Below are 24,779 nucleotides of genomic sequence, written 5' to 3' on the forward strand. Positions count from 1 at the left end.
CATACATGACAGAGTATTAAAGATTTCAGTAAAATTGATTCAAAACTGCTGTCATTTTGGCATGTTTAGAAAAAAACAGTCAAAATGTTAAGTTGGCAGTGAGTTTAATATCGATTTCTTTCAATCTATGATACATGCATGTATGGGATGTATCCAAAAAAAGGAAACCCAGATATAAATTTAAATTATAAAAAAATCCAATAAACATTTTCAAATAGGTAAAGATCATGTGAAACGCCAATGCTTCCTCTTTCTAATGATACCCGATTGTGTGTATGTGGCCACGGATGACTGAGCATTCATTGTTATTCTGTCAAGGGTCAAAACCTGTACTTGGCCAAGTTTTACCTGGCTAATTGCTGGCTGGTTTATTATGCAAAGGTTGAAATGGACTAGACTTCCTGCAGAGCTTTGCATGGAAAGAGGTGGTGGCCACGTTGAAGGCATTGGGCCATGAGGGGTTAACTACAACAATGAGAGTTGTTAAATCACTGTGTAAAAATTGAAACATTGTTTTGAAGAAAAGAATGTCTCCTTTCTTTAAATTAAGCCGTTCCACGTACGTGCCCAGAATACCAGTTACCCTTTTGCACAAACTTGGCCGAGTGCAGGTTTTGACCCTTGACAGAATAACAACAAATGCTCAGTCATCCGTGGCCACACAATCAAGGTATCATTGGAAAGAGGACACATTGCTGTTTCACACGATCTCTAACTTATTTGAAAATATTTTTATAATTTACGTTTACATCTGTGTTTCCTTTTTTTTGGATAATGTTTAAAGTAAGTCTTGACCATTGTGATGAACGAAAGCGTTTTTTATGACCTTTGTCTATAGCATGACATTTAAAAACAACCATGCCCCATTCATTGCACCAGTCAGTGTTTCCCCAGTGTAGTTTGGATCAGTGTTGTGTCAAGTCCATCACAAATCATCGAGTCCCAAGTCAAGCCACAAACTACTCAAATGAACTATGACAAAGGCATATCGTCACCGTTTTTACCAACAGCCACATATGTAAAAAATTACCATTTTTTCAATTTTGATATGTTTCTGTAAGCATTACATCATGAATTTCCAAATAACATTAATGATGCACGGGACAGATATCTCAAAAACTGGATTTTGCGTTTGCACAAAGAGCCATATACATTTTGGCCCCTTGAACACGTACAAAACCTTTTGAACAGCAAGGGCCAATATGTAGGAAACTTGAATTTTCGTTTCACGAAGAGCTACATATCTTTGTTACATTCTCAGCTGCGTTGAACAGAAAGGGCCAATATGTAGGAAACTTGAATTTTCGTTTTCACAAAGAGCCACATATCTTGACTAATTAATTTTCACTAATTCTAATTAATACAGTAGTATTAATTCTAATTACTGGGTTCACGTATTTATCTTTTATTTATTTATTTATTTATTATTTATTTATTTATTCTCATTATGTAAAAACACGTAACAATTCAGCTCTCATAGAATCATGTGAAGTTTTTTTTACTGCACAAAGTTGTTGCAGTTTTAAAATATGAGAAACCTCTTTTGCGATTATCATGAAAACAATTTTCTTCAAAATCAACATAATATATATAGTATGTGGCTGTTCGTGAAAACGGTGACGATATATGCCTTATTGGTTTCTTATTGTTCTATTCCATTACTTATGAACGGACTTGTAAGTTGACGTGTGATTTACTATGACCTGTGAGATGACCTGTAAGATGACTTGTGACTTCAACACTGGTTCAGATTGCACAGCTAGGCTTACTGTTTGGCCATGTAAAGGTCCCATTGGGATGACAAATGGGTAAGGGTACGGCAGTGTCCTTCAGTACATCGATGAATGCCAAGCACTCAGCATCTCCCGTTTTGGGGCAGAAACCGACAGCCATACTGACAAGTAGTTGAGTTTTGCTCTTCTCAATGCCATACCTTTGGAGAAAAATGCAATCATTAGAAACAGATGGTTATGCAGCTCAAAATATATTAGTTGCCCAGCTTGTTAAACTGGGGGTGATTGCCTTTTTTATGGGGACCTTTTTTGGGTTTGCACTCTCTGCAATCTCTTGTGTGGTATAGCGTACAGTTCCACGTGCTCCAAACCCTGTTCCAATTGTCCATTATAAAGTATTAAAAGGGGTGTTTGTTTACATACAATTACCGGGTACTGATTCAGTTATACATAACTGGAAGGTCAGAATCTAGATTTATAAATGCTTATCAGACTTTAGTCTTGGAAATACAGATCTTCTGTATGGCCAACTGCTATTTATAAACCCCTCTGTTGCAAATTACCTTGATATGACACTGAACAGTAGTTGTGAGGTGAAAGTTATAAATTATGAGTATACAATCATCTGGGGGCCAAATGATCCAACACCAATTAAAGAGGCATTCAAACTTGTGCAATATCTACCTCAGATGCATTTCCACGTCGTCAACAAATGGGATGTCAAAGGGCACGGGCACTTCCCATTCTTTACCTGGGAAGGAACATTATTATCGATGTCAACATAGAACTACCCAAACATATAAGTATACCCATTAGTCATTACAAAAGCAAATGAACATGTGGTGATATTATATTATTCAATTTTTTTTTTAAACCAAAATGTTTTATTATATTCATCAGCCTTTTCCCCTTTGGTCAGGCCCTATCATAAACTAAACTGAGATGACTGACTTACCAAATTCAGCATCCAGGATCTCAATGGTGTAGTTCCACGTGTTGACGCCGAGTACAAACTGGAACTCGCAAGGGTCAAAGCGCATGAACGCCTTGAAGGCCAAAGATACCATGAAGAGTTTGACGTTCATACAGCACTCCACGCCCAGGCAGGTCTCGTCTATCTTACAGTACACATTCTTGGGCAGGGAGATTTGAAGTAAGGGACAACCTACAATATATCAAAAGTTGTATATATTTTCTGAATGATATACCTGCTGCTCATTTCTTTGCTCAACAGTGTCAACTTTGTTTACATGTGCGCTTTCCTATGGGAGCTTGGTGGCTCTCGTCCCCACATGGCTCCTATTGGAAATTTAAAGGGCACATATGTACACAAAGCACGATGTCATTATGTCTTAGGTCTATTGACCCCGAGTACATGAACGTTTTACAGGAGTGGAAACAAAATTAAGTCATATTGAAGGAATGTATTTCAGCAACATTTTCAATCCTGGGCCAAATTTCATGGAACCAATTAACCTGTTGCGGTAGAAATGCGTCAACGCAGCTTGTGAAATATTGTCCAATTACATGATATACAAATGGACGTGTTACACACAAAATCTGAGATAAACAAAACTTAACAAAAATTCCGTATGGTGTCTAAAGGACGTACTCGGCTAACTCACAAACGGCGATAGCTCAATTGCTGAACAGAAGAAAAAACAATTCAGCCAGGAATAGTAAACATAGCAAATATCTATATGTACTGGGATAATTATTGGGGGCACAACGCCATGATGATGTCAACCCCCCCCCCCTAAAATCCCCCCCCCCCCCCCCCCCCCGATTGCTGCCCATGCTTTTGATCCTCAAGTGGTTTAACCAGTTCTCATCGGAGGACCTGATAACACACACTGGCTGTTTTTATACACAGGCACGGCTGATGGGTTGTGACATCAAGATTGCCTTGACTCGCCTACGGGTGACGTCCAAACATGCTAATCCCTCGTGCCTTTTGTACACACACACAAAGTCTGTGTAGTCTGTGGAGGCGGACCGTGTGTTAATCTTGAATTGACCGTTGTGCACAGCCTATTGTTGTACAATTTACACTCCAGTGCACACCCCCGAGTACTGAAACACATAAGGTCTCGGCAAGAAATATTGTACAAATACTATTGAAATAACTCTTGCGAATCAGCATTTGTGGCATTTGGCTGTATATCAGCAGTTGGCTAAAAATTTTGCCTTTTGCGAAAATTGCAAAATATTTGGCAAAAATAATTCCGGCGTGAGGTGGTTAAATCGTTGGATAATTTAAGGTCTGAAACCACATTGCTGAATCTCAATCCCTTATTATCACGAGTCGTCAGTGACTATGATACAATACCCATCACAGACAACTATATAATATCACAAAAACAAGAACTGCCCTATTCAGACTTAGACTAAACACTTACGATCCTCGGGTTGTTTGTATCGCTGTATCAACGTCTTCCTATCTCCCTGTGAGCTGAGACCACGCTGTTGGAGTTCAATCCTTAAGGAATCAGTCGTCAAAGACTCAGGTAGGACGCAAGGTTTATCACTCACCAGTTTCTAGTGTTGAGGGAAATTAAAGTCAAACTGACATAGAATCACTTTGTTTCAAACTGTTTCAAATAATTCTACTATAAACAAAGACTGATGCCATCATATGACGAGTTGAAACACAACCCTTTGCATATGATGAGTTCATATGTTGACTTAAACTGATACCGATAGTGAAGGAGCTCAAACTGAACAACGCATTGCTTAAGTTTAATTTCACTGATGTAATGAAATCTGTATGCAATGAATTTAATAGGTGCAACCTATCATCTGCAACCACAATTTGAAACAGCACAAACACTGGTTCAATTGTCATTTCCTTACCAACATGTCTGCTTAATCATTAGCTCATGAGGGTCGACTCTGGTTAGCCCCATGCCATTCGATGAGCTGACATCATTCTTGGGACTCACCCGGGTCAGCCACCACAGACCCTACTCGTGGAGCAGAGTCAGTGGTGGAAATACGCCACACGCATGCATTGTTCATTCAAAGAAATGGACAAATATGGCGGCAACAGTGGAAAAGATCAGATGTATGCCAAAATCAACTTTATTTAAAGTCTAAACATAATTTTTAATTGAGCTCGTTGCGACTTTCGAGGCCGCTAGTTCCAGCCCGACTTTATACCTTTTGCCATTGACAGAAATTTAAAGGTAGTGAATCTCAAAGTGAGGCCACGGAGGAAGGAGAGCTAAAACTCAGTCAATGATAAGACTCAGGATCATGATGGCCCGCGCTGAGCGTTCAATAAGCCCGGCTCTTGTGGGTAACCCATCTGCCTTTACCCAGGTCTATCTGGGTGAGCTACTCAACACACTAGCTGTGTGGTTAAATGGCTGAATTGTTGTCAAATTACACACCATACAGTCACATTTGCGGTCAATTGCATTTCTCTCAATATTTTCCTGACAATGTTTCCCTCTGTGCTTAGTTGTGAAACAAGGGAATTGAACCCAAGTGGTCCAGTACTTAATAGTTTTTAACTATAGTAGTGTACACTGATCTCTATATAAAGACTGGATAGCAGATATCCATACACCAGTCACACAGTAGACTTTGTATATTGACCAATTCTCCCCCGTCTCACGAAGATGGCCGTGTATAATACGAACGCTCTGCGCGTATATACAGCGCGCATTGTATCAACAGTTGACGCACATTTTGGTCACGTACACATATTATGACGTTCTAAAAAGGACACATTTCCGCAGTGATTATTATTTCCAATACGCCGAAAAAGTGAACTGCAGCATTAAAAAAGTAAACCACAACGTTAGAAAATTTGTCAACCAAGGTCAGTGGTGGTGGTGGTCAAAATATAAGTTAAGTGAACCGCAATGTTACAAAAGAAATCATGCTGTCTATAAAGATGGCAACTTGTCCTTTGTAGATCACCAGCCGGTCTCAACGGTCTAACCAATATGGCGTCAAATTCATTCATTGTGCGGCTCTTTATCCACTATCCAGTCTTTATATAGAGATCTGTGATAGTGTATACCACTGTGCAGTTGGATGAAGTTTGTCAAATTAACCAGTAACCATAAAAATATTAGGGAACTTTAAGTATAAGGAAGTGGTTTCACAACTCTCCACAAAAATGGATGAATTGTTGGACTTACAACAATGGTCTTAACAATGGTCAGCAAGGCGTCTGATGTCTCCTCCAGTCCAAGCTTACGTGCAAATGCCAGGATGGATCCAATCTTCAAGTTCCTTAGAGTGAAGTTCTTGAAGGGCGACCCAGAGCCAGTTTTTGTCTCAGGGAGGTTGAGTGCTTCCTTAGTCTCTTCCTTATTCTCTGTAAATGGGGGGGGGGGGGGGGGAATAACACAATGTTGTTTTCTAATGGTCAGTTGCCAAAAAACTTGCTTACATTCGCTCAACAGCCAATATGACACCATGCTCAACATGGTAAATTCAACATGAACACATACTTGCTTCCAAACTTTGGCCCATTAAAGAACAGTGATGATACATATCTCACACAATATCTCTAAACATTTGATAATAATTATAAAGAATGCTCTTATTAAAGACGATCACATAATGTAACGCATGTTCAAGGAAATATTCCTTGCTTTAATATTGAAATATGAACACATGTATTGAGGTATGCTCCTATAAGCTTTGCCCATATCCATCCTTATAATGACTTCTTGTTCCCATTTTTATTTGATATTCTACTGTTTATGGAAATAAATGTTAACAACACACTTCCTCTTAGATAAGAGAAAGGAAGAGAACATCAGAAAATCAGATTACATGTGCAGGCAACGTCTTCATTATCATGTAAAGTTATCGCTATTTTAAGCAGATCAACATCACAAATTGAAGTCGTTGCCACAACATCCAGATTCTGACAGGCCAAATGTAACAATGCGATTTCAGAAGCTGCCTGAGGTCTTTGGTCTTTCTTGTGACTTACCTGGTGATACAGCATTATCTAGAGAGGAGGGCCGCTTGGGAGGTTTCTTGCTGTTATCAAGTGGCTTAGTGTTGGTCTTGGGAGGAGTTTTGCGCTTGGGGCTGGTGTTCTTCTTCTTTCCTTTTTTATTTTCTCGGTTTAGCAAAGAACCCATCTTAACTGTCTCTCCCTACACAGAGTAACAAGAATATCTTTTTTTTTCCCTTACTTTAATTTTACTATTAATATAACGAAAAAAGACTTCTTACAGAAATTTTTCATGAGAGAATTTAAGACATTTCTTCAAGTTAAAGAGCACCGGCCCTGCCAATAAATTATTGACTGCGAAATTGCGAATGATCATAGCTTGTTTATACTCGTACTTGCTACTAGCTTAAAGTTGGTATATACATGCTTTATGGGTGTGGCACCCCGAAAAATAGATTTTCAAAATGAATTGATAATTTTTTTTTTCAAATTGAATTGATAATTTTCTAGCAAAACATTAGATATGAGCTTTCCAATGAGACATCAAATGACAAAAAAAAATCGGTCTATGATAGATGCTCAATTAATTAATTTCAACTTTTGAATTAGCAGGGTCCCGCTTCTAATTAAGTTCTGAAGCCAGCAGAACGGGGACATATTGTGCACATACCCTACTGCAACAGTGCAGTTAAGAATAATAATTTCAACAGCTGATCCATGCAATGTATGTTTGTATATATGGTAAACAGCTACAGTGTCGTACCGTTGCAGCCGCAATGCAATCATGAAGCACACGTAAAATAAGACTTGGAAAACAACCGATTTTGCGATCCAGTGAGAGGAAAAGACGCACAATAGCAGAGATGGTGATAGAACTTAGAACTCTGGTGCAGCCAGACCAGCCTGGCTGTACGTAGGTCTACCACGATTTGCGGGGCAGTGTCGCAAATGGTCACGACCATCGTATAGCCGGACCAGGCAAATACATAACGCGTGATTCCAAAATTAACATACATGTATATAGCTAAAGCGTCACTAGACATGAATATTTAGAGCATTACGGTCCAAACTTTCTGAACTGGAAATGCACTATTAAAAAGTAATTTTAAAACTTTTTATAAAGGCCTTGCAAATGCAAACAAGCAAATTTCTGACAGGACATTATATTCCCTTAAAATTTGTTCGGAAAAGAAAATCAAAGTTTTAAAAAAGTATGTATACATTGGCCATAAGACTAGACTTCAAACTTTACTCCTAGTAGACTACCGGTACGTCACTTTAGTTAAAGTTCATTAATCTGATAGAACCAGTTCTATGTACATTCCAGCATTGGCCAATTGCACATTGTGAAGCTGTGTTCTGTATTTTAATCAATGTCACAAAACCTGACAAAGCTGCGCAATTTTTCAATGTTTGAAATAATCTGTATGAGCAATATCGCAGTTTAATGAAAATAATGTGAAGAGTTTGTTCCAAAATACGATAAACACCGGTTTTGTCAAATTTTTTGAATCCCGCTCTCTCCAGGTTGCCCAGTGTCAGTTTTGACATCCTTTACATAGTTGCACACAATACTGAAAAATGTAGTTTAGAAACAGCTGTTACACTGTTTATGTTCTGCAAGTTTTCATAAATGTGCAACTCTTTCACTTTTTCAATGTGGTGTAAGTATCAAGTTTAAAAAAAAAAAATATGCTACAGGCCTTATGCATGTACCTTCCAGACCAACTTGTATTCATCACAGCCTTGTATCCACTGGGGTATCTCCAGCGGCCTCTTGGCCAGATAGTTGGTCGGGTCCACGTAGCCTTCCTTGGCCGCATCATCAGCCGGCGTGGGATCATCATTCAGGCTGCTGTCTAGGATAGAAGCCAGGCGGTTGGGCTTGACCTTCTTCATGGAGAAGTGGATGAAGTTTGGCGGTGCACAGGAGGACGTGGAGCGGATCACTTTGCCAATCTTCCTGCCGGCTATGACCTGGATGGGAGAAGGTCAGGATTTTGAAAATACACAACGTCTAAGCATGAAAAACAGATGCTGCTTGGTCAAAGGCACATCTTCCTGAAATTGCCAATGTTTTTATGTTTTAGATTGTTTACTCATAGGCAACTAACCTAATTGTCGCATTGTTCCTCAGAAACAAAATAAAACCGGTTGTTTACTTCTGACGCGATGGACATTTTGTGGCATATGCATACATATATTTCCAGCCGTAAAATATAAGTCTCCTTCATGCCCCCAGATTCTGTGTCCTTGGCAGAGGATTTAATGTATGAAACTATAGGGTACAAGTCATGCGTGTGGACTGACTGCGTGACACATATAGAGAGTACAATTTTGTACAACCATACATGCAGCACAAATACACACAATGATACGGAGAATGCGATGCGCTGGTGGAACATATGCGACTGGAATTACAAGTAGGTTGTGAGACTGGGATCATGAGAATGGTTGTGTGGACATTAATATCCTACTTTTTAATGTTCTTTCCAATAAACACCATTTCATTGAAAACGTGTTTTGTAGTCCAATTGGGGGCTTTCTAGGACGTAATGTCCATTTTAGGCTAAATGAATGTAATGTGATCCAACTCACAAATCATATTATCAAAAATTTCCAAATGAAAATTAGTTTATCTGCACAAGATTTTGGTTTATTGGTCAGAAGATTAACCCAATCTTTAGTAAGTGTCGTTACCCATATGTACAACTGTTCAAACTGCATGTGGCTAAATGTGGCAAATACTGCACTACCAACTCAGCCTGAAACAAACACACATGTCAAATTCACACCAGACTAGTCTACACTTACAGTTTCTCCCTTGGTGGCAGAGAGGGTCCGGTTGGGCTTAATGTTGTCAATGTAGATCTTGATGTTTCGGAAGGCTCCACCCCGGGCCAGCAGGGTAACCTGGTAGGGTTTGCCTGCACTTTGGTAAAGGAGGCCTGAAAATGGTGCAACCAGCTGCGAAAAAAACAAGACAAGCAAGAGTCCATCATTGTTATGTTTATGGAGGATTTTGAAACTGCAGTTTAAATGTTGATTCTTTATTTTCAAAGATGACAAACAGTACATTGGAGATTTGTAACCGAGAACATCAGCAGTGATTGAGTGACTCAAGTTCAGACTCGGACTCGATTCCGGACTCAAGTCCACTTTTGTAACTCATGACTCGGCTTGGACTCGTAGCCTTTTGGACTCGGCTTAGCTCGGACTCGGCTAGTGACTGACTCAGACTACCTGTTGGACTCAAATCAAGTCGATTGAAACAAAACTCTGTATAAACTTGAGAAAAAAGTTAACGTTATTTTTAAAACGGTCCTGCGTCTGATGTCTGATCGCTTTTAACTCTGCCTGCATGGAAAAATCTCTTTTAGATACCTTAATACTAGGCTGTAAAATAAAATAATTGCAAGAGACCGATGCGACAGTCAATATTTTCTCAGTGTACTCTTGCACGCACGTGTTCTGCAGTACAAACCAGTTGTAAGTTGGCTCGGACCGGACAATTTGGACTCAGACTTGAGCCAGACTCGGACAAAAATGGACTCGGACTTGGCTCAGACTCCAGCCTTCATGGAATCAGCTCAGCTGAGACGAAGTGGACATGACTAGATCGATGGACATCAGGCATAACAGTTCAGGTTTGTTTTCAGTAAGAGTATAGGCCTAAGTAAGGATACTCAGAAGACTCTTAAACTGATAGCCACTGCATTCTCCCAGAATATAGCAGTGAAATTATCAAGGCCAAGGTTAATTCAGACCCTAAATAAACTCATCTTTGCATACCCATGATCCTTGAGAAAGCTCCAGATCTACACCCTTGTCGGCATAATGTCCGTTGGAGTCGGTTGGGTAGAAGCCCCCCGACGCACAACCCTCGGGGCCTGCAGGTTCACGGAATTTCCTTGGGAAGCTCTTGTGGGCCTTGGGTCCAAAGAGTTTCATGATGAGAGTTTGAGACTCTTGATATCTGAAGAGACAATTGCCAATCAAAGCAAGTTTAACTCTATGCATTAGACAAGCCTATATACATGTACTGGCCTACACATGATTGGTTGAACGAACATGTTGGGACAAATCAGTCAAAACCTTTCAAACAACAGAAAACTTTCTTGTAACACAGTCTTGTGTTCCAAATCACACCAGCAAACAGTGCATTTGCACAAAAACCCATTTCTACAAAACACTCCTTAGAGCAAAGATGAGAACCACAAGTTCCTCAAAATTCATCCAGCAAACATATGGCTGACTATCAAAGCCTCTTGACCAAGTATATCTTGTTACTGACCAGAAATGTAGTGAATTGCTTGGCAAGTTGTTCGGCGAAGTAAGAAGTAAAAAAAGTACACGTTTAATGTCCCCGTCTGTTTCCTTTTTGGTAGCCTCCTGATTTTTTAATTTTTTTTTTACCACATGCAAAAATGTTAACTGATCCATCTTGCAAGTCAAAACTTTTAATTTTACACTGTCAGTCACTTTCCACATCATGCATTTGACTTTGCGATCCTCAGTCCAAACCATCCTTGACTCCATGGGCTGCTTGCCGCGCTTTATTACAAACAAATTATCGCGATGCAGAAAGAAAACTTCTTTCGAGATCCTGCGTGATTTTGTTTCCGGACGCGATGCATCGATAATGTATAGACTGGTTCTTGTTTCTCAACACAAGTGCATTTCAAACGACAGAAGGGAGTCGGAACCAGGGCAGCTTGAACTGGTTTCCGCTCTTATGAATTCTGGCCATACTAATCATGAAAGGAACCAAGGTAGGATATGCATGACGTGACAACAGTACGCATGACGTGACAACGATTTCGCCGCACTCGATCTCGTAAATGATGAATTTGGGTTTTGGTTCACATCACCGCACACTGGGTACAACCATTCAAACGAGTCAGAAGTTTAACGTGTTCACCAACGCTGGGGGAATCGGAAAGGAACGGGAAATTCACTTTTCATCCGGATTGTAAGTAAACTAAGTTACCTTGATCTTAACTCTCGATCTCTAATTGTATTTCAGATGGCATATCTAGTAATTTGGGGGCTGTTTTTAGGGTGAAATCTGTTGTTCTGAGGTGTTGTTAAATGAATGAAAGACGATGTTGGCCATGAATGTGCATGTTGCCTGGATTTGTGGTCACAGACGTCACTGCAGATATGTTATTGTTGGTTGGAAGTCTTATCATCAAATAGGTTTATAATTTTTCCCTTCTCTCCCTCTCTATCTCCCTCTCTATCTTTTTAGTCGAGGTCAATATACGCAAAAACAAGCTCTTAATTTCAGTAAACCGAGATGAACGTTTAGTCGACTTCGTATATAGTGCCACTTTGTCGAAAATTTAATACCATGTTTACTCAAAATAGAGATATAAATGGTTGTGTTTATAATTCTTGTAAAACTGTGCTACAATTTAAACTATACTGTACGAACTATTAAAACCATTGTCAATATGTTTAATTCTCTTGTCCAATGTCGCTTTCATTTTTGTGTCGTGGAACAGAGGAAAAACCAACGCTTGTCGGAAACATAAAAAAAAAAATGGCAGCCATCTTGAAATTAAAAAATGAAAAATAAAAATCCCCTCCTGCTCCTTTTTTTCAAACCTGGACGCTAAACACGTTTTTTTTTTATGTGGCCTTATAATGAGGATGAACACAATCTTTGGAACACAAAGGAGCGTTTTGGTTGTATACTCACGAATTCTTCAGTGTCAGATAGGCTTCTTTGATACTCTCAATGGTATTGACGACAAGATCGTACAGCTCAAAGAACGGCGCTAGCAAATCTGTAATGGGTTCTATCGGACCTATCAGCTCTGAAATGATTGACTTGATCTCATCAGCGATCCGTTTTCTCAGTGTGTTCTGAAGGATGAGATGAAAACAAATAAATATCATGAACATTCTGAATAAGATAACAATATGACAGATTATAGACCTAATTTTCATGACTTGTTACAATCAGTGCATCTTTTTGTATGTAAAATTGAGCGGCAGCACAGTAAGCGAAAAGTAACAAGAACTTATGCGAACAATAGGTTATGTAAAAATGCAGGCATCATTATAAAAAGCTGAAGCTTATGCCTTAACACATAAATGCAAAACTGAAAAATAATTCTGATAATTTAGAAAAACCTGAAGAAAGACCAATAAACCAATTGACTACTACAAACAAACACAAACAATAACAAAGGATGGGATCGGTATTGTGTTGAGGAGGCATATAGGCTGACGTGGTGTGGTCACGTGGAGAGAAAGGATGATGCCAGCTGGGTCAAGAGGTGTACCAAAATAATCGCGGGTGGGCCCACACCCGTAGGCCGACCGCGCAAGACATGGCAGAGCTCTGTGACAGATGACATGCGTCTGCTTGGAGTCAATGCAAGGGACGCGACGGACAGGGCCAAGTGGAGGAGAGCCATATAGATATAGAGAGAAAGCAGGCCAACCCAGAACAGACCAGACAACGGCCTTAAAACCGACGACAGACTGACAAACGTACAACAGGGTTCAAAGAGATTACATAATAATGAGACAAGATACACACTACGAGGAAAGAAAGGGCAGAAAGCTGATCGTGATGGAGAAAGAGAAAGAGAAATATGCTATGTTAAATAATGGGACAAAAGATGGTACATGAAACTGACTTTAAATTTGCCTTCTGAGGACTGAGAGTTTATAGACCAAGTCCATTCCACACTTTGTGAGTCACTTACAGTGCTCACTTAAAATCTTACCGAGTCAATGGCACCACCAGTTAGCTTCTTGATGGGATCTGAGGAGTCAGCAATCTCATCCACCCAGATGGCAAGATCCCTTGAGATGTTACCCAGGTGTTCTTTCAGCTCTTTGAGCATATCACCGATGACCTTGGGCAGATCAAACCAGTAGGGCCTCTGACCTGTGAAACAGGGAATAGTGGACACAATGATTCCGTTACATCTCTTAACGCTTTGAAGAATATCATCAGCTAATAAGGTCTATTTTACCTGGCCTCAGCGTGTTTTTTTTTTTGGGGGGGGGGGTCATCAACATCTGAAATGGAACTGTTTATCTCTGGCTTTGGCATGATCTCATATCGTTCATGAAAACCTACGAGACTGACAATCCGGAGGTTGCAGTGGAACTGCAATGTGGTGGTCGCAGGTTCAAACCCTGCTCCAGCCAAGTTTATTGAAACAATTACTATAATGCACTTATCCAGTTCAATTCCATTTGCTCCCTTTTTGTTGTTAACTGCTAACAAGGTCTCATCTTGAGCTTAGGTCCTCAGCACTTCATCAACGTTATTCCGGATTTACGGATCCCTCTCTTACCAACGTTTGATATATGGACATACAAATGTTATGCATACCACGTGCCAGCCAATCAGAGTCGACTTTAGAAACATTGACATCATTTCGATGAGAAATGTGGGCTAAGCTGTTGATTGGTCAATTTGGCTGCCATGTGTTTGTAATACAACAACGGGTTACCAAGGATCTGGCAGAAGTTACCTGCTGATACAGAATCATCGAGGTCAAGACCAAGTCTTGTTTTGCATAATTAATCGCTGAATCTGCTCGCATATCAAACCCTTGCTGTACAAGGCAATATGCCATAGACTTACCGTTCTGCATGAACTAACAAACATTTCAAACTTATTTAATCACAACTTTCCCAAAGTACCTCACCTTCCTTAAAGAAATTGGCTTCGTCAACCGCCATCTTGGCTTCAAGAATGGCATCAACAGCTGTCTTGATGCTGAGAAGGAAGGATTATGAAAAGAGAATTATAATGACCACAAGAATTTATCTTCATTTTCCTTTTTTCTGTAAAGGTACAACTTAATAGAACCTTTTTTAAAAGAGTTTTTAGACTTCTTTAGAAGACTCTAAAAGACACCATAATATGATGTCGTAAACTGATAGTCTACACATAAATGTTGTTACATATTTGACTATGTGAACACCTGGGCCCAATTTCATAGCGCTGCTTAACTAGTTCGAGCCGGAGGCCGTGTATACATGCAAACATTTTCCGAAAGTCAGATCGCATGACTGAACCCGACCTTTCCGAAAGTCAGATCGGATGGCTGAAAAACCCGCAAGGACAGAGGCCGGAAAATATCTGTCAGCGAGCCACAGCCACCGAAAGAGGCCATAAATATGACTCTGCAGCCCCAAGGTGAAGGCTTCGATCCGCTTCGCATTGTGGTTGAGTGAATCTTCAACCCGTGCCTAGGTCTGTTCTTGTCAAAATAAACCCGACCTCAACCTTACTGGTTAACAGCCAATTTTGTACTAATACAGATCCTAAGTCTATTTCACAGAGACCATAAGCAGTCAGCACAGCGAGAGCACCCTCAACCACCGAGGAAAAAGTTGCTTAAGTCGGTGACGTAACAATAGACAACTCCATGCACGCTCAACCATTAGCACATCCATGCCATGAAATAGTGCTTAAGCAGCAGCATGCTTTTCAGCTATAGCAAGCACAACTTTTCTGCTGACTGTTAAGCAGCGCTATTAAATTGGGCTCCGAGTACTGTAACCTTTGTTTTGTCCCTGATCAGGTGATAAATCACTCACTTGATGATTCCTTTGAAGATATCCCCAATGGCTTTCAAGGGTGACTTCAGTAAATCTCCAATGGTATCTGTGATTGACTTGATGGAATCCCAGATCTGCTCGGCTGCCCAGGGCAAGGTGACTGTGATTGCTTCATTGACAGCCTGCACACACACAAACAATCCAGAATTGGCCATGACTAAAACACTGACTAAAATACCAAGAGGCCATCTTACTTTGAAATGGCATTGGAAGAGATTTCCATTATGCAACATGTGTCTGAAATGATCTAACAGCAGATCATTTTACAATGAAGTGCTGTGTCAATTTCTAGATTCTTACAATGTATGCTAAAGTATAACATTACTCAACCTTATACATGTATCGGGGCTAGACGTTGTTATGGGTTGATATACGTACCACCCAAGCTATAACCCGCCGCCGTGAGAGGGCACTATCACGATCAACCAATATCACCCACGAACCCATCAGAACAACGTCTAGGCCACTTTCTAAAATCTCCCCCTGAAAAATAGGGGAAACTATAGTGCGCATGCGCGACTTCTGCAGGCAATTACTGTTCGTGTTCATGCAGTCCCACACATACTAACACACAACAAAAGAGCTGACCAGTGAAGTTGCACAAATGTCTTGCTGTATCTTTCACATAACTGGAAGAAATTTGAGAGTTTGCTTCAGAACCGTATGATATTTGTTTAATGCGCACTGCATATATAAGGCCAAACAGGTGCACGCGCATTACACAACCAATAGGAATTGGCCCAGACGTTGTTCTGACAGGTTCCTGGGTAATATTGATTGGTCGTGATAGTGCCCTCTCGCGGCAGAGGGTTATCGCTTTTCAAACCATAACGACGTCTAGCCCCTAGACTACCTGTTACATTCCAGTTGCAAACATGCAGTGCAATGAAAATGTATACATGGGTAAACAGAGTATAAGCACCGGACCTGGTAGAACTCCATGACATCCGTCTTGATGTCACTGAATAGTTGCGCAGCCCTGTTGACTACATCGATGACCCCTCTGATAGAAGGAGGAAGCTGGTCTGGGTCAAACTGGGACAGTCTGGCCACTGCATTTGCAGACAAAGATCTTACATCCTGCACAGAGAGAAAGGAGGAAAAAAACTCTCAACTGCAAAGATCATCAAGAAGACACTTAGGTCAGGAGCATAACCAAAATTGGGTAAATATAGATTTCTCTCTTTATTATTACATGTAAGTGACCTAACAGCCAACAAAAGTCTTTTGACTTATTTCCATTGGGGTCCTACCGTGCCTTGGTAGAGGATGAGGTAGGAAATTGCACCTGTGTGGGGGAAACCCCCAGAATTACTTTGAAAGACTACAAACACAATCCACATGTTGGCCCAGACGGGGATCAAACCCTCTGTCAGTAACAAGCCATTTTTGTTTAATTATTCTTATTATTTAGCATGCTCTCCCCTGGTTAATTATTTTGTGAGCAAAGAAACGAGATTAAATTTCAAGTATTTCCATTTTCTGATATTCCATATGAATTGTCCCTTTGTCTGTTATTTGATTGTGTTGGCCATGATCAACATACAGGTATTTTAGATTAAAGGTGTAGTCCATCATTTGTAATTTGTGCATTTTGTTCGTTTGAAGCAACAAACGTGCTCAAAATCTAATGAAGGATACTGAACAACTAACCTGATGAAGTTTCAGCTCAGCTTCAGCGGTATATTCCGAGAAAAACAGCATTCTAGGATCTTGATTTCAAATCAAAAGTTGCTGAATCATGTTTTGAATTGGGCCTGAATTCAGCGTCCGAGACATGTTCTCACTAAGCTACGCGACGTTGCGCACTATCCAACGAATTATAGCAACCGCGCGCACGTGTGCGTCGCTTTGCCGCAAAACAAAACGAACTACTAATTCAAACTTCCTACCGTGCGTCTTAACCCTCCACAGAGTGACCTGGTTCCATTTTGTGATCAGGTGACCGAATTTTTTGAACAAAAAAAAATTTTTTTAGGGCCAATGACGGTCTCCTTCCATCTAATCCTCATTCAACCCTTGCCAAATAAGCTGGTTCAATGAACTTTGCAGCCAGGGCTTCACCCAAGCCATGTCAACAAACTTTCGACCAGGCCTCCTGCCAAGTCTCATTGAAACATATACAAACACCTGTAACTTGACACAGCCATCTCCCTTCAGCCGCAAACCACAGCCGCCAGTCAAATATCTTTTAAGTGCACTGTCTGGCAACTGACTGGACACTATCTGGCACGTGGCTTTTTGTTGTTTTGACATGAATAGAGTCTTGCGTAGTGCTGGGAAGTACCTGTGGCCCAAAGGGCCCCAGTTGCGGAGTTCATGTAAACACTTTTTGTAAACGCTGCGCAGGGTTAAGAAGCACCGTTGGAAAGGCCTTTTTTGTTGATTTCTTCAAAATGACAGGTTTCCAGAAAGAATAATTTCACAGGGGGTTTAGTCCCTTTACTATCTTTCAACCAAGTATATGTTTTTCAGCAAGAATTACGCCAGTTACTTCTTGGATAGCTGCAAATGATGGACTCCAGCTTTAACTAGTTAATCTCCCAACTGGCAGTCAGCCTCTTTAGGTCGCCGTTACAATATTATCAATACAATCCACCGACTGGCTTTCAGACATGATGAACGTAGGGTTACGATAAGTCCTTTCAAAAAAGCACTTACCCCAATTCGTCCTGGGATGCCCTCCAGGGTCTGCTCAAGATTATCAAACAGCATGCTGACCTTGCTGTCGCCATTGAAGAGATCCACGACCATGTCCACACTTTTCACAATGTTGCCGACTACTTTATCAATGACGATATCATACACCTTGGCCAGGTCACTAATACGGTCAACCCCAAACTCCTGAAAAATAGATTTTTATGTTTGTGTACACTTAACTATTATGGAGTTCACCAAGTATAACAATTATTCAGTGGTGGATCCAGGTGGATGTGGAGGGGGGCGCCCGCCCCCTAGCAGTGATCAAATTTTTCTCATATAGGGCAATCTTTCACTTGTGAGAGCCCTTCCGACCGCCAGCACAGCCTCAGCCCCCCTCCCCCCCCCCCCCCCCCCCCGGCAGTAACCTCACTGGATCTGCCTTTGACTTTATACACATTTACATGTACAATCATTTTTTTCCCAAAGTTGGTAGCTATGTTTTGAAATTCGGAAATTTTGTAAGTAATGAAGCGGTTTTAGCTCTTCTAATTTAATAACTCTCATTTTATACAAAGAAACAAAACATCTTTTCAGAAAGAGTTGCTGTAAAATTCGTCTTCTGGTTTGTGCACTTTATGCTTGTGTATGCAATGGCAAGCCTTGTATGCACCCACCATTACGCGCACACGCACACACATGCATCAAGCCTCACTGGCTACAATTAATCTAAATACATGTATACTGAGGGGAAAAAGAGCAAGATCTACCCATTCTATAAGTTCACTTTTGATGAATAACCAACTATCACCCAGATCGCATTGCAATATAAAATTAATCCCTTCTCGTGTAAATCTGATATTGAAAGTTTTGATCCATTTCCATTTTACTTTACCTGCAAAATGTTGAGGTTGTACTCAATGTTTCCATTGAAGCAGAAGCGGGCACGAGCAACATCCAGGTTCATACCCACAAGTCCAACCAGTATAGTGGCATATGCCTCATCATACAGATCCACGCGTAGATGGCCACTCAGTGGAGCTGTCAGGTGGAAATACAAGGCAGTTATCTTACCTGTTGTGGTGCACATAAAAAATATAGCAGGTTGGACGTCTTCATTGCATTTCAACTGACATCCAGGCTATTAATTCTACTACCACAGCGAAAAAATTAAATAACACGTTTTGAAAATATTTTTACCTGACGGAGGAAGCTGAAATTTCCATATTCCTTGTGTCCAGAATTATGCCTACGCTGGGTTTAGAAAGGGTAAATACGTCCGTGGGCGACATGTTTACCTAAAATAAACAGCACATCCACACTTTCGACAAACTCCCCGTGTGAAGACGTATGTGCGCATGCAACACAATTGATGTGCCATGTATGCGTGTGTGTGCAGGGTGTGCATGCACGCACACATGTAAGTCTTTACACAACATGTTCATACTGATTATGTTTTCGACAAAAGCGTGAACACATTTCAACTCCAGCGAGCACAGCAACTCTTTTGTGATATCAAATTTGCTTGAACCGGCCTGAAGAGAATGAGAGATGGGCCAAGCTTGCTTCAATTTGTTGTAACATATCTCAGAAACAGTGCTACGCAATAGCACAGAACAGCAAAGCTGATGATAATGATGCTTCAGACTTATCGTCACCTTTAAATACACACCATGTGACATAATTAGCCCATTCTTACCAATGCTCATGTCAAGCTTGTTCCTGATGGTCAGACCAAACTCGGCTCCAGTCTCTGAGCTGCCGATAATCTCCTTCCAATCCTTGGATGGACTGGCCAGCTTCAACTGAATGCCCTCAAAGAAACCTCGCCGCACACGGCGCCTGGAAGGCACACTGGCTACCTCTGTGGCCGCTACTTCTTGTGAAGAATTCGGTCCAGATACACTGAGGAAGAATTGATCAATCATGGCATTGGAAATTCAACATGATCCCGCGTGGCCTGGCAGACATAATAAGGGCATCAAGTTATACTCACTTTGCTTATATAAAGTGGGAGGAATACAAGCTACTTATCTGCAACCTTACTACATTACTTTCTACTTAAAACTGGCAACATTTTCACACAGTTCTTTCCTCAAGGAAAAACAATATTAGTATATCAATTAAGCAATATGACAATCCTTTTTATCCTCTGCATTGACATTAAAATTGTATTCATCAGGCTACAGTTTGTGTATTCCAACAAAAGGTCAACTCACCCCTCGGGACTGAGAAACTTGGTGATGTTTTGCTTGCCGCCATTTGGGTGAATCTTGTAGGACAGCGACGCCTCATATCTCACGTGCTCATCCTCATTTTCATCCAGGGCAGATTTCAGCATAATCTCTGCTGCCTATGCACACGAGATTTGATCAAATAAATAGAACCTTACAATCAAATGTCATCATGCACCACAGTGGTTTTCAAGTCTTAGAAAGGTCACTCTCAAGTAACAAGCTACAACAAATGAGGTATGACAAGACATTCTTTTGTCATTGTTCACCCCTTACTTGCAATTTGACTTGCAACTTGACTTGTTACTTGTAATGGTATACAAATATTGGGTGGCTCAGAGTGGAAAGGGAGGAAAATTATCACAAGGTAAAATCTGGACTTCGGCGAGTGAAATGGAAAAGTCCAGATTTTACCGAAAGCTAAATATTCCTCCCATTTCACAATTTAAAGCCACTCAATATTTGTTTTTATATAACTGACTATCATAGATCCTTGTCATTTGATTTACAGTTAAAATGAACTCCTATTTCAATACAAAATTGGTGGGAAATGTATTTCTCTCTTCAAAACCACCCCTTCACGAAATGTTTGGACTTAACTTTGTAACTACTGGTTCTTGGGAATAATACGTGCTATGCGCAACGCTCAAGGCACACACCAGCATGCACTTGCTCACAAATACCGTGTCTGGAACAAAGACGATCCTAACTGTTAAATAGTCCAATTCAGCATGGGCGATTGGGACTTTTTGAGCCCTGGCTTGAATGGAAGCAATAAGGAATGCCATGTGATGTGAGTTCCACCAATCAAATGAGAATTAAGGATCAGTATGTAAGTTATATAAACTTGACTATATGGCACTGTCATCTACTACAGGTATTTTACAATCAATCTAGCAGCAGTGGATCAAACACCAGAAATAATTTTGGGGGCAAAATCAAAAATTCAACATGTTCAAGTGCAAACAACATTTAAACAATGACAAACTTACAGACTGCAGATTTGCAACACAACAAAACTGAATATGCCTTAAAATGTAAGGTCCCTGCATGCAATGTTTATATCATATTTTGCAAATATTTAAATGATTTTTTATTGCACTGAGACATCAAACTGGAAAATTACATATTGAGAAACTATTTTATCCTCACAGGCAACTGCCCTAATTCGTTTTGTTTAGGAGGTGGTTAAAACAGACATTGGTCCAACCATGCGGGCAAAACAGTGTTAATTGAGTCAAACTTAATATTAATGACTGACGATTCAGGCTGGACATTTTGTTCACCTTGTCGTGATGGTAGTCTCTCATGGAGTGTAAGCCAGCCCTTTTCAGCATTGGATGAGTAGCGCTGTGGTTGGTATAGCTCTGGATGTGAGGGAAGGAGCGATGGAGCCCAGCATTGCCCAGAGCTTCAATCAAAGCCACCGTGTCATGGTGAAACTCCTCTTGCTCATCCTCAGTCAGTGATGTCAAGGTCTTCTCATATCCGCAGGGATCTGGTTTAAGATATGAGTCATTCTATAAATTTGGGGCCACTTATCTTTCCTGTCCATGTTAAGGCCCTGTCACACCCTCTGCGAGCTTATATGCGCTCTCACTGCGTCCTTGAAAAATAGCTGGGGCGCTTAAACAACTACTAGATCGCAGCGACAACTACATAGGTTGCCAGATGGGCGCCAGAGGGTCTTAATGGTCTTCGATGAGTGCCAAGGTCTTTGAACATGCTCAAAACAATCGCAACACCTCTGCGCTCTGGCCAGGGCGCCGTAATGACGCAACTTGGGCGCTGTGCGAGCGTGAATCGTGAATGAAATGGCATTGAGGCAGCTTAGGTGCAAGGTAGTCGACGTAGTCTTCATGAGAAAGTAACTCGACTGCGATGAACTTGTAGAATAATTTTTTTTAACTGGACTTTGTATTGACCGTTTTGTCGTGGTATTTATAAAGTACAAGTGACGTCACATGAGCATATTTTGGTCGAATAGAGAGCGCGATGCTTGCTACTAGGACGCATCAACAGCAAGCAGAGCATAGTGTGAACGCAGTGACAGCGCAGTGGCAGCGACTAGATCAAGTAATTGGACTTGACAGGGGCGCATAGAAAGTGAGTTGAACGCATCGTAAGCGGGGGAAGAGCACAGAATGAGCGTAGCTTGAGCTTCTTTGAGACAGAAAGTTGTCATTTTCTTGCGTCCTCGCTGCGATTGCTAAATTTATGAAAAAAAATTGGTCGCCGTAAGGTCTTCTATGAGATCGCATATAATGTGACAGGCCCGTTACATCTGATTCTATCATTTTATAATAATGATGCACTCCTTCATGCAGTCATCCTCCAAGAGTTATTTGAATAGCAAACTACCTACCCAACAAATAAAAAATCATTTGAAGCCATTCTTAAAAATACTGAACGACAAATTAAAAAGTTCCAACATAACAGGATTTGACCCAAACCTTGTCAGGCATAACCACTACACAGGTCCATGAAGAAAATAACGATCCACGATGCAGATTCAGCCTACCATTGCAGTGAAAAAGGAGGCATTACTGAGAGCCGATCAAGTTACGTTCGCTGGCAAGTTGGTTGTGTACTAGCAAAATTTGTGTGCAAAGGAATGTTAATGCGAACACAACTGTGGATCATTATTTTCTAATCAAGGACCAGTGAAGTGGTTATGCCTGACATTGGGTTTGGGCGAGTCTTAAGGGGACTCAGTGTGTCACAGGGACAAAATGGCACATTTTGGAATTCAATTTTTAGAGATACTGGTCCTCGTTGAAAACTTCGTCCAGCCCTATTACAACAACCTATTATAAAATATAGGGCTGAGTTAACTCCAGCTACACATTTACTTCATATATGTGAACTGAAATTATCCTTATAGTGCAAGATGATTACAATTCTTTCAGCTCTGATTTACAAATTTAAATACACATACCAACAAATTCGAGATCTATATGTAAACTGAAATAAAATCCCATGTCAAAAGATGACCCCTTCAGCTCAGAACTTTGGGCTTACCATGAACGCCGAGTTTGTCTTCTATCCTGATGACAATTGATTCTGCCTGATGTTTGTATCCAGCCTCCCATCGGTGACCAGCTAAAGCGCCGAGCGCCAGCACAGCAACTCGCTGTATCTCAGGGTCCCGAAAAGGTTCTAAAAACAATCGAGCAACAGTAGCAGATCAAAAAGCAGTTGTAAATAGAAAGGAATACTATTTGTTTTCGGTTTGTTATTGGTGGCGCTGTTTGCATGGTGGAGGGTTGGGTCAGCAGCAAGATCAGCACGTGCAAGTGGGTACACGGTAATAGCACACGGGCAGTTGCCATCCAGATCTCAAACAGAGAGAGGATCGTGAAAGGCTGGCTCCGGGAAATCCCAGGCTCCATTTTTCAAGTTATAGAGAGTTCACTGATTAATGGTATTCATTGTTCTCAAGAAAGGATAACAATCCAAGAAACTGTAATTTGTGTGTCATTGTCTCTTATTTTTTTTCTGTTCTTTCATGAAATAAAAAATTGAACCCCCAAAACACTCTTCAAAATTATAACCAATGTCAATTAATAACATTTAAGACAAATATGTGTGGTTATCAAGGAATTATTTTCGGGAAGATCCCTGCCCCCTTCAGTTACTCAATTCAAATTTTGTGTTGCTTGGTTTAAAAAACTCACCTGGAAATTTTCCAGGCTGGAAGACAATATCTTCAACAGTCTCCAGATAATGCTATAAATAAAATCAAAATATAAATTGACAGAAAAATATGGTAAGTGATTTACAAATGATGACCTTACACTGCCCATTACCACCATCCAGTAGAGGATTTGGGGGTGGGGGGGGGGGGGGGGGGTTAAGGGGTTGCACCCCACCCCCAAAGAAAAACAAATCAGGTGCTGAGTTTGTTATCGTACTAGTAACACGAGGCCAAAATAATATGATGCTAAAGTTCCTAAATATGTTCTGGAATTGCCTTAGAGAAATAAAAAGAATCGTAGAATTCAAATATTTTCCGGGGGGGGGGGGGGGGGGGGGAGGGTGTGGTTTGCGCCAGACCCCCGTGGTAGAGCATGCTTTTGTACACCTTACAAATCCCCCCTCCCCCCCATTTTTCGGAAAACTGAGGGAGAAATTGAAAAAGAAAGAAACAATTATAACTAAAAAGGAGACCTTGTCTTACCTCTGATATGGTGTGTGAGAAGCCGGCAGAGGTCATCAGAAGTCTATTTACAAGCTCCATGTTCGGTTTTGGAGACAGAAGGATAAGATCCGTGAGGAGTGACTGGGAGCTATCAGACAGCATTGAGACGAGGGCATCCATCATGTGCAGTCTGTCCTGTTTGTCACGGATACGTCTGACAAGAAGGAAAGTTATGAATCCGCATTCACAAAATACGATCCAGAAACTATTAAAGGGAATATACATCATTTGCTTTTGCTTTAATTTTCAGAAATGGATGGAATTGGGGGGTTGGAAATATATAGCAAATATAGTTACACTGACTTTTTTGAGGTTTTGGGTTTGAAAATGCTATAAAAACCAAGAAAAACAATCATTTTCCTGTAGTCTGGTTCCCTGACTCCATTTAAGAAGAAACAGAGCAGTTTACATATATTGGGGATTTGTAAGGTAAGGGAACCAGTCTAGCT

General features: G+C 40.7%; 2 protein-coding genes across 2 annotated transcripts in view; both read right to left on the reverse strand.

Annotated features, from left to right (window-relative positions):
• Positions 1-1,746: 1,746 nt before the first annotated feature.
• LOC119724044 lies at positions 1,747-7,017 on the reverse strand. Its single transcript, XM_038194965.1, has 6 exons — positions 6,691-7,017; positions 5,885-6,063; positions 4,133-4,271; positions 2,689-2,898; positions 2,418-2,484; positions 1,747-1,933 (listed from the first exon to the last, which is right to left on the reverse strand). The coding sequence occupies exons 1-6, from the start codon at positions 6,842-6,844 to the stop codon at positions 1,747-1,749; spliced, it is 936 nt and encodes a 311-aa protein (XP_038050893.1). The 5' UTR covers positions 6,845-7,017.
• A 1,344-nt stretch (positions 7,018-8,361) lies between these two features.
• Positions 8,362-24,779, reverse strand: part of LOC119724045 — a 31,395-nt gene continuing 14,977 nt past the window's right edge. Inside the window, exons 11-26 of the mRNA XM_038194966.1 lie at positions 24,310-24,484; positions 23,807-23,858; positions 23,151-23,288; positions 21,416-21,627; positions 20,115-20,248; positions 19,595-19,800; positions 18,791-18,936; positions 17,917-18,099; positions 16,183-16,335; positions 15,235-15,377; positions 14,337-14,407; positions 13,401-13,564; positions 12,362-12,528; positions 10,450-10,633; positions 9,472-9,624; positions 8,362-8,634 (exon numbers count right to left, since the gene is read on the reverse strand). Of these exons, the coding sequence (XP_038050894.1) occupies positions 8,362-8,634; positions 9,472-9,624; positions 10,450-10,633; positions 12,362-12,528; positions 13,401-13,564; positions 14,337-14,407; positions 15,235-15,377; positions 16,183-16,335; positions 17,917-18,099; positions 18,791-18,936; positions 19,595-19,800; positions 20,115-20,248; positions 21,416-21,627; positions 23,151-23,288; positions 23,807-23,858; positions 24,310-24,484 (2,554 nt within the window). The remainder of the gene's footprint in view (positions 8,635-9,471; positions 9,625-10,449; positions 10,634-12,361; positions 12,529-13,400; positions 13,565-14,336; positions 14,408-15,234; positions 15,378-16,182; positions 16,336-17,916; positions 18,100-18,790; positions 18,937-19,594; positions 19,801-20,114; positions 20,249-21,415; positions 21,628-23,150; positions 23,289-23,806; positions 23,859-24,309; positions 24,485-24,779) is intronic.

The sequence above is a fragment of the Patiria miniata genome, unplaced genomic scaffold (genome assembly GCF_015706575.1).
Source record: "Patiria miniata isolate m_02_andy unplaced genomic scaffold, ASM1570657v1 HiC_scaffold_17, whole genome shotgun sequence".
Taxonomy (NCBI): domain Eukaryota; kingdom Metazoa; phylum Echinodermata; class Asteroidea; order Valvatida; family Asterinidae; genus Patiria; species Patiria miniata.

What these genes read in the sequence shown, in the direction of transcription:
- LOC119724044 (XM_038194965.1), bottom strand. Translation starts at nt 6,844, where the DNA reads ATGGGTTCTTTGCTAAACCGAGAAAATAAAAAAGGAAAGAAGAAGAAC. An exon ending in AGATAATGCTGTATCACCAG is followed by an intron (nt 6,064 to 6,690) that starts GTAAGTCACAAG and finishes CCCCATTTACAG; the next exon opens with AGAATAAGGAAGAGACTAAG. An exon ending in GATCCTGGATGCTGAATTTG is followed by an intron (nt 2,485 to 2,688) that starts GTAAGTCAGTCA and finishes GTTCCTTCCCAG; the next exon opens with GTAAAGAATGGGAAGTGCCC.